Genomic DNA, 12,859 nt, shown 5'->3' with positions numbered 1-12,859 from the left:
CCAGTGGGAAAACTTCCATTCTTCCCATTACAGATAACCAAAAAGATCATTGGTGTTATTAAACTGACTTGAGATAAAAACTGCTTATCGTTTAAAGACCCCCTAAAAACATCTGGAGGAATCCTCGTTGGGAGACACTAGAACATCTTATAATACAGTTTATATATATATAGCACCAACATATTACGCAGCGCTGTACATTAAATAGGGGTAACAAATGACAGACAGATACAGACAGTGATACAGGAGGAAGAGAGGATCCTGCCCAGAAGAGCTTACAATCTAGGAGGTGGGGGAATATCACACAATAGGGGGGGATATGGAATGGTGGGAAGTAGTGAGGGATTAGGAGACAGAAGAAGACGGGTAGGTGAGGGTGAAGTGTTGGGATTTGAGGGCTCTTTTAAATGAGCAGAAAGTAGGGCAAGCCGAATAGGACGAGGAGACCATTCCAGAGAGTCGGGGCAGTGCTAGAAAAGTCTTGGAGCCGTGTGTGTGTGATGAGGTTATGAGTGAGGAAGTCATTAGTAGGTCATTGGAGGAGCGAAGAGAGCGGCAGGGGGATTTATCTATCAGAGCAGCAAGGTAAGTGGGACAAGAACTGTGGAGGGATTTGTGTAACAGGTAGGTAGGTGGGGGAGGAGCTGTGTAGGGATTTGAAGGCAAAGCACAGGAGATGAATTTGATTCTAAAGTGAAATGGAAGCCAATGAAGAGAACTACAAAGACACAGCAGAAGAGGAGAGGTGGGAAGGCTGTGTATGGGGTAGGTGGGTGGGAAGGCCGTGTATGGGGTAGGTGGGTGGGCAGGCCGTGTATGGGGTAGGTAGGTGGGCAGGCCGTGTATGGGGTAGGTAGGTGGGCAGGCCGTGTATGGGGTAGGTAGCTGGGCAGGCCGTGTATGGGGTAGGTAGGTGGGTAGGATGGATGAGTCTGGCTGCAGCATTCATAATAGATTGTAGAGGAGAGAGTCGGGTTAGTGGAATACCAGAGAGGAGGAGGTTACAGTAGTCCAGACGAGAGATGATAAGAGCGTGTACAAGGAGTTTGGTGGTCTCAGGGGACAGGTAGGGGCGGATTTTGGAGATGTTGCATAGGTGATAGTGACCGGACCTGGAAATATTCGGAATGTAGTATACAGTAGTAATTATAGGAAATGATTAACATAAAACTGTAGCAAACCAAAAGAAATCAAAAACACATCATGTAGTCTTTGGAACAATGATTTAATTTAAAATTTTACAGTTGAATGATAAAATATATAATTTCTGTAAACTTCATAAGTCTTGATTACATTACAAGGCACTTGAGGAGTAAAGAATCCCGTTCAAAATGAAAAAAAAAAAGTGATATGAGAAAACAGTATCATGTGTATGAGATAATACAGAGACCAGAGATGCCAGTAATGCCCATCTGGTCACATATATATAATCTGGTCACATGTATAATATAAGAATGATGGAGACTGTAATGGGCCCCAGAATGAAGGTATTGTAATAGCTCATATGGCATGGTAATGGGCTCCACAAGCACCCAATCTCCTTCACTTTGGTCCTTGTACACAGATCTGTCCCTGAAGGCTATCACACTGCAATGTACAGCAGAATGGACACATTATACAACATTTCTGTTATTTGTATTCACTTGTGGCCCGAGCCCTACACACAGAGCCACCACCCTGTGTCACCGAGTCTATGGCAATATTACATAATAACAGAGGCTGGCGATGACACTACAAGTCCCAGGATGTCCTGCCAGAGTCATTAGAAGAAAAGGTCAGAGATATTCCATATTTCTAGCTGCAGGTTTGCTTCATGTAAATCTGTTTTAGGTGTTGGAACGTATGTTGTCTATGTAAGTTCCAAAGATTTCCCCACTTACTTTTCTGCTGACTTCACAGTAAGGGGAAACTTCCACCAATGGAATCAAACAGCGATAAAAACTTCACAGAGGTCTCAACCTTTCTAAACTAAAACAGCAACGTTTGGCTTGGGCTTTAAAGCAAACCTGTTCAAATCCCAACTAGCCTGGCTTGTCTGCTGATAAAATAGCTTATAATCAACAGGAGTATTTATAAATCATTCCAATTCGCTCATAATTTCTGTTTATAGCATTTCCTATTGTAACAGCTGTGCATTTTGACAAGTGGCCACTAGATGGCAGAACGAGACATTGTTTTATTACGAACTGAAACCAGAGAATGGAATTTCAGATGATTGAACAGGGGAATAAATTATAAATAAAGCACCAAAAGTATGGTGTCTGAGAAAAGCCTGCATTGGCATACTTAATCTGGTTGACCATTCAAGTACTGAAACCAAAACACCTAGAACTGGTTCAGTTTTCATGGTGTTAGAAGTTTGAGGTCTCTGACCATTTCCAAGCTTTAATCACCCCCAAGGTACATAGGGAAAATAAAAGAAATGAAATATTCAAACAAGCAAACCTTAAAAACAAATCCAATATATGAACAGGGTCACATCCTGGAGTCGGCAATGTTCTGGAAAACATATAAATAAATCATTGGGGCTGCTCACCCTTCGTCGTGATTATTACTCGTTTCATTAAAGCTCTGGATAATAGAAATAGTAATTATTCTATTGGTTGCTGTGCACACCTCAACAAACACAAAATACATACAGGAAAAAAATAAAAAACTAGTGGCCAAATATCTATCCCAGGGAATGCGTGGCCTGGGGGGTCAGAGGTCAGGGGCGGACTGGGATTTGGGAAGATGGGGACAGACTAAGATCTGGGAGTTTGGGCAAACTTTCTAAATTATTTGCTGGCAAGTTAAATATACAGTGCTCAACCCAGAAATGTTTTTAAGCCGGGTGGGAAGAAATTGTAGGTGGGTGGCAACCCCTTTATTGTGACCAAACTTAGCGGGGTGGGTGCTGAAAAGTGCCGGGTGGTACGCCCAGCTAAAAGGGCCTGGGGAGAACCCTGAATATATATTAACTAGTCATTTTTTTCAGGGATTTTTAGCTTCATTTCATGTCCAATAGACACAAAAGATGTGATATGAAATCTCTTTAAAATAGGGAGATTTTACAGTTGTTACCCAACTTTTTTTTCTACCCCAGCTGCTCTGGTAACTGTAAAATTTGGGATTTGCCATCACTACCAAGGGGTGAAGCTTCCCCAGCAAAAAAAAAACTCCAAAGCTCACAAACATTCATCCCAGATAAAAGAATCTCCATCTCCCCCAACACCTGGCGGAAGTTAGCAATCAAAGCACCGGGCGCAGTAATGACTCGTTCAGTGTTCTCCCCGGCCCCTTTTAGATGGGCGGACCGCCCGGCACATTTTAGTAACCACCTGGCTGTTTTCAGGTAGTACCGGTAACAATACAGGGTCATCTATGGCTTCTTCTTACCCAGCCTAAAAACAATTCTGGGGAGAACATTGTTGCCCTTGGCTTTGGTGACAAGGGAACCTTTAGTCCTCTCCAGCTTCAGGAAATACTGCGTCACATTGGTGAAAATCTCTTTTTGGGTTATTACTGAAACTTGGCAACAGCTGGATTTTAAATTTGTGCCAAAATTGGATGATTGTTGTAAAACTTGATAAAGCTGATCGAGGCTTCTACAGAACCCAATCAGCACCAGACCAGTACTCATAACCAGAGCGGCCCCACAGCCAAAAATCACTCCGCTTAAATCTCATACAAAGTGTTTTTGTCTGCGGCTCGGCCATGTTTACTATAATTATAGTACAAATGAGGAGTGGAGTTCTGATATTTACACAATTACATAGCTTGGTCTGGAGGTTTGGCCGAACTCCAAGTCAGCTGTGAACAATAACACAATCTTTGTTTAATCTGAACCATTAATGACTCAGCTACCCAGCTCACAACCACATCCATTCACAAAACTGGCAGCCAGGCACAGAGCGTCATGTGACATAAAGAAGAACTCCGCTTTGGTTTAACGTTTTCTCCAGGTCATTTACAGAGCCCATAAAAAGTATTCACATCATTGGGAATCTTCAGACTTTACATTGATCGATTTTAAGGTCAGAGTGAAAACCGATCTCTGCAAAGTCACCTGAATGAATATCAGTGACAATATAACCCTACAGGGGGTGAATACTTTTTAAAGGCACTGCAGGCCCTCAATTCTTTATTACCAGATTTTCAGGGGATTTGATAAACCAACACCCAAGCTCAGAAAGCTGCACCACACCTGATCAAATATTCTGCTTTTATATCGCCCTCACAGGTCGTCATGCTCTACGGTGCCCGCGTGTTCACACAGAAGTGAAAGCAGGAGACGCGCCAAGCCGGAGATTTGCATTTCAAATGAGGAAGTTATTATGTACAGAGAACTGAAACACAAAACCATAAACTCCTCTCCCCGGATTGCCGTTACCACTGATGGACTAGAGAGCAGTAAATTCAGGAAACAATAACCCCAACGCAGCAGAAATCGGACCAAAACAATGGCAGGAAGGGCAACCAGGAACAGGAAACCCTCGTCACCTTCTCACTTCGGCATGAAAACGAGCCGAGCTGCATTGTGGCTGGTAGATGCCGGCAATCTGGGAATCAATAGATTGGTCGGTCACCAACGTGGTACAAAATAAGGGGACAGCGGCAGAGAGATGCCTGGTTAAAGCTTCTCCAGGGATCTCCTCCTCCTGGGCTGCCTATGCCGGTCACATGCACAAATCTGCTGGCTTCAACCCCAATCCCTTCCTAGCTCAGAAAACAAAATTCAATCAATCAATAATAATCAACTCCCCACCATCATTTCCAGGACCGGGGCGGATTCACCTGTTGGGCTGAGAAGGGTTTGACATACCCAGTAAATTGCTTGTGCATGGCCGGCCCAGGTAAACGGGAGGATGGAGGACAGACGGCACATCATGGGGTCCTTCCAGCTATTGTTTTGTCCAACTAAAAATACAATAGGAAAAAAAACAAAAAGAAAGGAAATCTCCATTGCAGCCCTAATTTGTGGTTACAGATTAGTTACAGATCAGTCATCTCCCCGGCCCCTTTCAGCTGGGCGCACCACCCGGCACTTTTCAGCAACCACCCGGCTGTTTCTGGGTAGTTACCGATAAGTTGGGTCACAATACCAGGGCTGCCACCCCCCTACAATTTCCCACCCATTATTTCTGGGTTTAGAATTGCAGACAACCCGCTCATTAGGGAAATTCCCTTTACTTCCTGTCTCAGTGACAGCACTTCTCACATCATACGAAAAAAAAAAAAGTTAAGCATTAACAGTTTTCTATACTAACATACAAACATTGTTGTTGGCTTACAAGGTGATCTCTCTACTATTTAGCAAGGCTTTACACATGTTATTCAGCTTACCATCATTAATTCCCCTCACGATAGCCCAATAGGCAATAATTACCCCCCGTTAGCCCAATAGACATACCCAGGGAGGGTTTATTGCAGCTCAGAGATAAATCACATGCACACAATCCTCCTTCCTTGGAATCATGGAGTTTGTAATTTGCACCAATGAATGCTTAGGATGCTAGCGGACCCCCTGAAAAGCCCATGGGCACCAAACGTTATGGTAAACACCCAAAGGTACGAACCAATATGGCAGACGGGTCATGTGATCTCATCGGTCATGCATGTAAATGACAACGGGTCTATTGCACGCTGCAGAACTTGTTTTGGCTCCTCCCCCTCCACGGACAAAGTTCAGCCGTGCAGCGGACTACAAAAAGACAAAATCAGCACTTTGTAGAGTTATTTAGGATATGTTTAGGGAAACTAAATCCAAAGAAAACACGGAACGCGATCACACAATACACTGACAAGGTGCACACACACCCGCCTGCACCTGGGCAGATAAGGAGGTCAGAGCAGAGGACAAGGCCTAATTCCAAAGGACGGACCCAAGGGCTTTAAACCCCTAATTTGCCAAGGTTACAAAACAAACAAAAATCACAAATACAAACGTTTCCCAGAGACCAGCTGGACAACATCGTCAGCAATGCAGAAGTCAGTCACCAGGCCTCCAGCTCTGGGGAAACCAGAATGACAGGTTCTCTTTAACCCCTAATTTTCTAAAGAATCACAATATGTAACACAGAGTTCTGTGATCATCAAATTACGAATACAAACGATACAAGAAAACAGGACGGACGCCATGTGCAAAGTGCTGCGACCAACAGCAACCAGGAGCTGATTGATCTAAAGGAGATCGCTGATTGGCTGTCGAGGCAGAACTTGGCACACCGGTCTTTGCCGTATTGTATGGACCCCAATGAAATATTTTAATACAGCTCCGATGATATCATGGCCATGTTCTATAAATACACCTCAGATTGTCAGGTTTAGAAAAAACTATAAAAGAATTCCAACTGCAGAGACATCATTAAGTATGGCAACGTGGGATTGGCATTGAGTGCCCATACAGTGTGCGGACATCAGACACCATACCATGTGTCATGTAAGGCACAACTAAAATTTGCAATGGGTACCTAAGTGGTATGATGGCATAAGAACTGCATAGACACCATATAATATGGCACAACCAGGTTGGCAATGGGTACCCATTTAGTATGATGACATCAGCACTGCATACATTCTATAACACATGGCATGTAAGGCACAACTAAAATTGGCAATGGGTGCCATTATGGTATGATGGCATTGGAAATGCATAGACACCTTATGCAACCCCTTAACATATGTACGGCATACTCAGATTGGCAATGGGTACTCATATCATACAGAACATGGAATTCTTTGGTTAGCACAGATTTGGGCAGGCGATGCCCAGTCAGAAGCTCTGGTAAAGTCAATGGGTAACCCAGAGCAGTGAAAAAGCAGCAAAAATAAAGTTCCAAAAAGTAACAAAAAAGTTTTGTCCCCTTAAGGCACCTTAATGGCGGAAGTTGGCTCCCCCCTGTGGAATTCCTGAGTAAAATTGATGAATTTGGTCACAGTTTTGGTCACTACGGTGACTTCACAGCCTGGCATAATTCTGGCACAGAGCATGGTCTCTTATGTCACTCCAGCCTCCGTTCCTCATGGGGGGTGGGTTGCGCACATCTTGCTGCCTGGCAGCCACGTTGATAGTTTTTGGGAAGAGGCGACCGCTCAGCTCCCGCACTTTCTCACGGAGGGCCTGGGAGGCTGCGTCTATGTTGGTGCAGGGCCCAGTGCGCCCGCACATCCCCCTATCGTCAGGTTGGCCGGGGAGGTTGAGGACCCGCGGCAGGCGTGTGGACAGAACCTTCAGTGGGTGTGCCAGGCAGGCGGCGGACACGTGCTGGAGGCTCCAGTCCCAGTTGTAGTCGTCATAAGTGCAGAACTCCGCCAAGCAGCCCATCAGTTGGTAATAGACTTCTCGCGACATGGCGAGGGCGGAGCGATGCTTGGGTGCCACAAAGCCACTCACCTCCAGCTGTTGGGGGTCAGCCGATTGCTCCATGGAGGAAGTCCCGCCAAGGCTGAGCAGTTGGCACCCTTCTTCCTTGCATTGGTTCTCCATAAGTCTGAGGATGTGCAGCCAGTCTGGGAGAAGGTAGCTGCCCTCCTCCAGGAACAGAACATGGCCGCTGTACCCAACCACCTCCCGCAGCGTCTGCCACGTGAAGTGCAGCTTCCACCACCAGTGGTGCTTTTCTTGAGTGAAGGTGGCTTCCCGGTAGTGCCCATGGCTATCAGGGTATTCAGCGTTGGTACAGCCTTTTAATATGGCGGTCTCCTTGGGTAGGTCCCTGGGGCAGTCAGCTGGGTCTGAGCCAGGAAACTCGTTGGGGTAGAAGGTGGTGCTGTATGGAAAGTAGATGGGCAGCACCCGGCAGAAGTCTATAGATCGCATGGCATCAGCCACCTCCGCACATGGCTTCTCCATGCTCAGCACCAACAGGAGGCGGCTGGTGGCCCCGGGTCCGGCGGTCTGCAGCGACTCTGCCAGCAGTCTCAAGCGGGTGCCACTTCCCGGCCCTCCTCGGACCTGTACCACCACCACCAGCTCGGGGCGACCCTGAAACTTGTCGGCATTGAAAATCGGCTGCCGGAGGTTGTTGCGATAAGCTGCCAGGCGCTTCTGCAGAGGGGTACCACGGGGCAGCAGAAACCCCGAAGGGTGGCGGGGCTCACTGGGCAATGATGGCACCGGGAATGGCAAAGCATCCGATTCTTCCAAGCTGGAGGAGGTGAGGAGCAGCCAGGCACAGAATGACATTCCCAGGAGCAGCAGCAGGGCGGCGATCTTCTTCTTGTGTAACGTCAACCTCATGGTGAACCTGGGGGAGTCGGGGGACACCTAATGCCCTCTGCTGACCGGTAATATATCAGAGATGCCCCCACTCCATTCTACCCCCAATAGTCTGTCCTGAGCCCACCTATCTGATCCTGCTATATACTATGCTTAAGTAAATGCCCCCTTTAAAATGAGATACCCCTACCTATGCTTAACTGCCCCCACCATAAACTAAATACCCCTACCTATGCCAAACTGCCCCCACCCTACACTAAATACCCCTGCTGAAGGTTAACTGCCCCCTATACTGAACACCCCGGTCTCTCGTATGATAAATACTTCTGCCTATTATTAGCTGTCCATTTTTTACCCCAGTCTGTGATTTCCTGCCCCTCTTATTGCCCTAGTACCCCTGGCTGGCACTATCTGGTCCTCCTCTATGGAAAACATCCAAGTATTAAAGTAATTGTTATATAGTACACCTGGCTGAGGCTATCTGCCCCGCTCCATCTGATTCCCCTCCTCGTACCGGGCAGCGGTCAACCGGTCCCCGAAACTCCCCCGGCCGGGAACTTCACACTCAGAGGACTCAGCGAACTTCAGTCACCACGGGCTCCGTGACGTCACACTCCAGCACCAATAGCAGAGCGCTGACGAAGCACAACGCCTATAGAGAAGACCCAGGTGGGAGGGTCTGCAGATAACTGTAAGCCAATAGCAAGTAGTAGTTGAAGAGAAGTTTTGGAGGTCTGATAGCCATATTTAGTGAGGGCAACTTTGCCAGGTCGTGAGTGAAGAATGAAGGAGATAGCAGCCAGGTGTAAGGGTCTGCTATATAACTATTGGAGAGGCTGAACCAGGGTAACTGGCTTGTATATAGCTCTGACATATACCACAGTGCTGTACTGTACAGAGCACACCCTCTGTGCAAAAAGAGCTGACACTCTAATGTCCCCCATAAACTATTATATACATTTATATGGCTCGGACATATACCATAGTGCTGTACAGAGAACACTGAGCCAGTCCCATCAGTCTCTGTACAGAGGAGCTGATACTCTAATGTCCCCCCACAGTCACACACTATTATTATACATTTATATAGCTCTGACATATATCGCAGTGCTGTACAGAGATCACTGAGCCAGTCCCATCAGTCTCTGTACAGAGGAGCTGACACTCTAATGTCCCCATACAGTCACACACTAATATTATATATTTATATAGCTCTGACATATACCGCAGTGCTGTACAGAGATCACTGAGCCAGTCCCATCAGTCTCTGTACACAGGAGCTGACACTCTAATGTCCCTCCACAGTCACACACTATTATTATACATTTATATAGCTCTGACATATACCGTGGGGCTGTACACGGAGTCCAATAATAATAGTTATTATCTATACGTCTCTGACAAGCACACAAAAGAACTTTGAGTCATTTTGGTCCCCGGTTTGCACTGATGAAGGCGGAGGCACACTTTAATGCCTTTGATCCGGAATGTGCAGTGCAGGCGCTGAGTAATCGGTGACAATTGCTGGATGCACAGAAAATGATAATGGTCTGCAGAGAATTTGACGCCCTCACCTCGGGGGAGTCCAGAGTCCCGGCTCTATAAAATGGATCGGTATGTCCCTGTAATCTGGGAGCTGCCTTCTGATTGGCTGTTTTTAAACTTGTATTGCAGGTGATGTCATTTACAATCCGGTGTCACCTGAGCACCACCCCTCTGCACACCTTGGCCTGGGGACACCTTGACAATTACTGAGAGATATAACTGCCAGGTAATCATCCCAATAGAGTCAGACGACTCCCAATCACTGCGCACAGCAAATGTCACCCCGACCTGAACAATTGTCAGCGGTTATAAAGAAACTTTTGCCTTCTTTGTTCTATCTCAGTGTTACCGATGCCTTGCAGCCACTTCCTGTCTATATGCAGCGACCCCCCCCCCCCCGGTATTTCTGGGGGTTTTCCTGATGGTGACAACAGTAGATCATACCTGCATAAAGTGTGCTGAAATGACCACATGTAGTCACCATCAGGAAGTGTGGGAGACAACGTTGTCACCCCACAACAGGAAGTGCCTGGACAAGTACCTTCATGGCAGGATTATTTAAAATAAAAGATTTCAAACTTTACTTTTGTTAAAGCTTGTTTGAGTTTTAATTCATTTTAGTAACATTATCGAATAATGCAGCCTCAGATGTATTGCTGCGTTATTTTATTTCAGGCTTTCAGGCAGGGATCCTAAACAGGATTTATATAGCGCCAACATATTCCACAGCGCTGTACATTAAATGGGGCATACAATGTAGGCACAGCCAGGTGGGGGCGCTCTGCTCAACAGACAAATACCATCTTAGGGCATTGGTCATGTTGATTGGTTCCTGACCATGTGATTTCTATAATAACCAATCACAGCTGTAGCTGCACCAATGTGGATAATCCTGCCAGGGCATCATATCAGGAATAGAGGTAAATTTCCCTCTCTTTTGCCCTGGCTCATTGTCTGCCCCAAGAATTTATTGGTGAGGTTAATTAATGCTAAAAGCCTGAATCCTAAAACTCATTGCCAACACTCGGGGACAGGTACAGAGGTCATGTGACCAGTGGTTTTGGTGTCCCCATCCGGTGTGACTGGTTTGGGCTGTTCCTAGGAATGTGGAGAGGGGAGCGCCGCAGGGAGTACAAAACATCCAATCAGATGCTCTCACGCAGATACAGATATTCTGATTGGCTCCACCAGCTCAGCTCAGGTAATGGGCCAGGAAAACTTTGTCCAAAATGTTTAATAAATCTCTTATAGTGGAATAAGTGATCAGTAGCAAGAGGAAAGGGTTAGAACCCATGGAAAAATATTACTGCTATCTGGAGCTTCCCCCTCACTTCCTGTTCTGGTGACAACATTTTATACAAATGGTAATAACCTTAAAGGAGTCCAATTCTTATTACAAGAGCCTGGTCATGTGATCATAGCATGCCCCCCACCCCACTCCCAGTTTTTGTATGCCTTGCTTAGGCCTAGAGCAGTACCTACAGAGCAGAAGCGGGTTAGAATCTGCAAAAATGATGATTGAAAAATGCTTTCTGTACAGATTCTACAAATAGAAGAGCAAACCATTCCAATGGCCAACTACAAGATATTCAATGACAATGGGCTCTAATTATAAATCATTCCCTCGTCAGTTCGCTCATAAAATTCTTTCCTATTGCAGCTGTGCACGTTTGACGTTTGTCCACTAGGTGGTAGCACAATTACTACCATAGCATTCACCAGCAGTGAATTTCAGGGGAATAATATTTTATAGAGTCCAATTTGTTCTCGTAACATTTTCTGGTACAATTCATTTCAGCAAGAGAACCTGTCTTAAATAAAGAATGTGAATATGGCGTCTAGGCGGATAATAATGACAGGAGAACACATGATAATTATTTTCTTTATAACCAGAGATTATCCAGAACAATAAAACATTTTGTGCTGTTATAAAAGAGAAACAAAAATAGCTGCACAGTGAATACTCAACATGGGAGGGCCATTACTAGTGTTGGTGTTCGAATTCGAGTTGTCCTTATATTCGACCCGAAAATGGCTGTTCGACCTGAAAATGACCGAGTCTGCAATCATTGAGAAGATTCCCAGCAGGCAAGTATCTCTCAGTGATATGATACATTTGCTACATTTTTGCGATCCCCGGGGTTTTATAACCTGTAGTGGCCCGGGCATTGTAGTGGAACTGTAGAGTTCATCTGCAGTTCAGTTCCCACGGTCACATGACCGTGGGAACTTTGTGGTCACAGCTATGACTGCAGGCAATCCCCGGGCACTAGAGGTTGAATAGGGACAAGTTTCCCCATTCATCACATGCAGTGCCCTGTGTTCTTGCATAGAGAAACTCTATCCAACAACACATACTACTAGTAAAGGGCTGCAAGAGTAATCTGATTGTCCCTAAAAATAACCCGAATTCTCCCACTATTGACTTCAATGGTATTTAAATTCGGCATTCGATCACCCGAACTATATCTTACTATTTGATTGAATAGCTATCATTTTGAATAGTGAGATATTCGACCAACACTAGCCATTACTATTTATAAATAAAGAGAACCTGTCATTAGGCACAATAGCCATAGAAGAAGCTTCAGACAGAAGCTGCCATTGTGATCCCTGAGCTGCATTATGGGGCAGTGATGGCATTCAGGGATGCAGAAGGAGGATGGGGGCAGCAGGAAATGCAGCTAGTATAAGTATGTACAGCCAGATCATATTTTCTCCTCCATTCCCCCATTGTGCTGGGGCGGCTCAGTGCTTACCTGTCCCAGCCTTGTCCTGTGTGGGTTACACCTGACGCACCTTTGCAGCCTGCATGGGAGGAGATCTTTGTGTTCCCCGCTGATCCCTACACAGCCAATAATAATGCAGCCACATTACCTGGTCTGTACAATCATGGGGGGGGGGGGGGCAGGTGGTGCAGATTTAGGAGAATTTCTATTGTACATTTTTGGGAATCCTGAGATAACAGCTCAGTTTGAATTGCACCGCAATGCATTCCATGCATTAAAGCGAAAGCTCTGAGCGCCATTCAGTGAGTGTAGGTAAGTTCCACCTTCAGCGTCCTGGGCTCACTGTTCTGCAAGAATCTGGCTTTTCCATTGGGGCGATGCCCCA

The 12,859-nt window shown here is 45.9% G+C and overlaps 1 protein-coding gene across 1 annotated transcript; it reads right to left on the bottom strand.

Annotated features, from left to right (window-relative positions):
• Positions 1 to 1,206: 1,206 nt before the first annotated feature.
• LOC140329625 (alpha-1,6-mannosyl-glycoprotein 2-beta-N-acetylglucosaminyltransferase-like) lies at positions 1,207 to 8,782 on the bottom strand. Its single transcript, XM_072410004.1, has one exon. It carries the CDS (start codon positions 8,219 to 8,221, stop codon positions 6,941 to 6,943), a length of 1,281 nt encoding a protein of 426 aa, XP_072266105.1. The 5' UTR covers positions 8,222 to 8,782; the 3' UTR covers positions 1,207 to 6,940.
• Between the last annotated feature and the right edge of the window lie 4,077 nt (positions 8,783 to 12,859).

The sequence above is a fragment of the Pyxicephalus adspersus genome, chromosome 4 (genome assembly GCF_032062135.1).
Source record: "Pyxicephalus adspersus chromosome 4, UCB_Pads_2.0, whole genome shotgun sequence".
Lineage (NCBI taxonomy): Eukaryota > Metazoa > Chordata > Amphibia > Anura > Pyxicephalidae > Pyxicephalus > Pyxicephalus adspersus.
The sequence above is the reverse complement of the archived record's forward strand: the minus strand, read 5'-3'. Positions and strand labels throughout refer to the sequence as shown.

Excerpts from the sequence above, each read along its gene's own strand:
- LOC140329625 (XM_072410004.1), bottom strand. The coding sequence starts at position 8,221 with ATGAGGTTGACGTTACACAAGAAGAAGATCGCCGCCCTGCTGCTGCTC.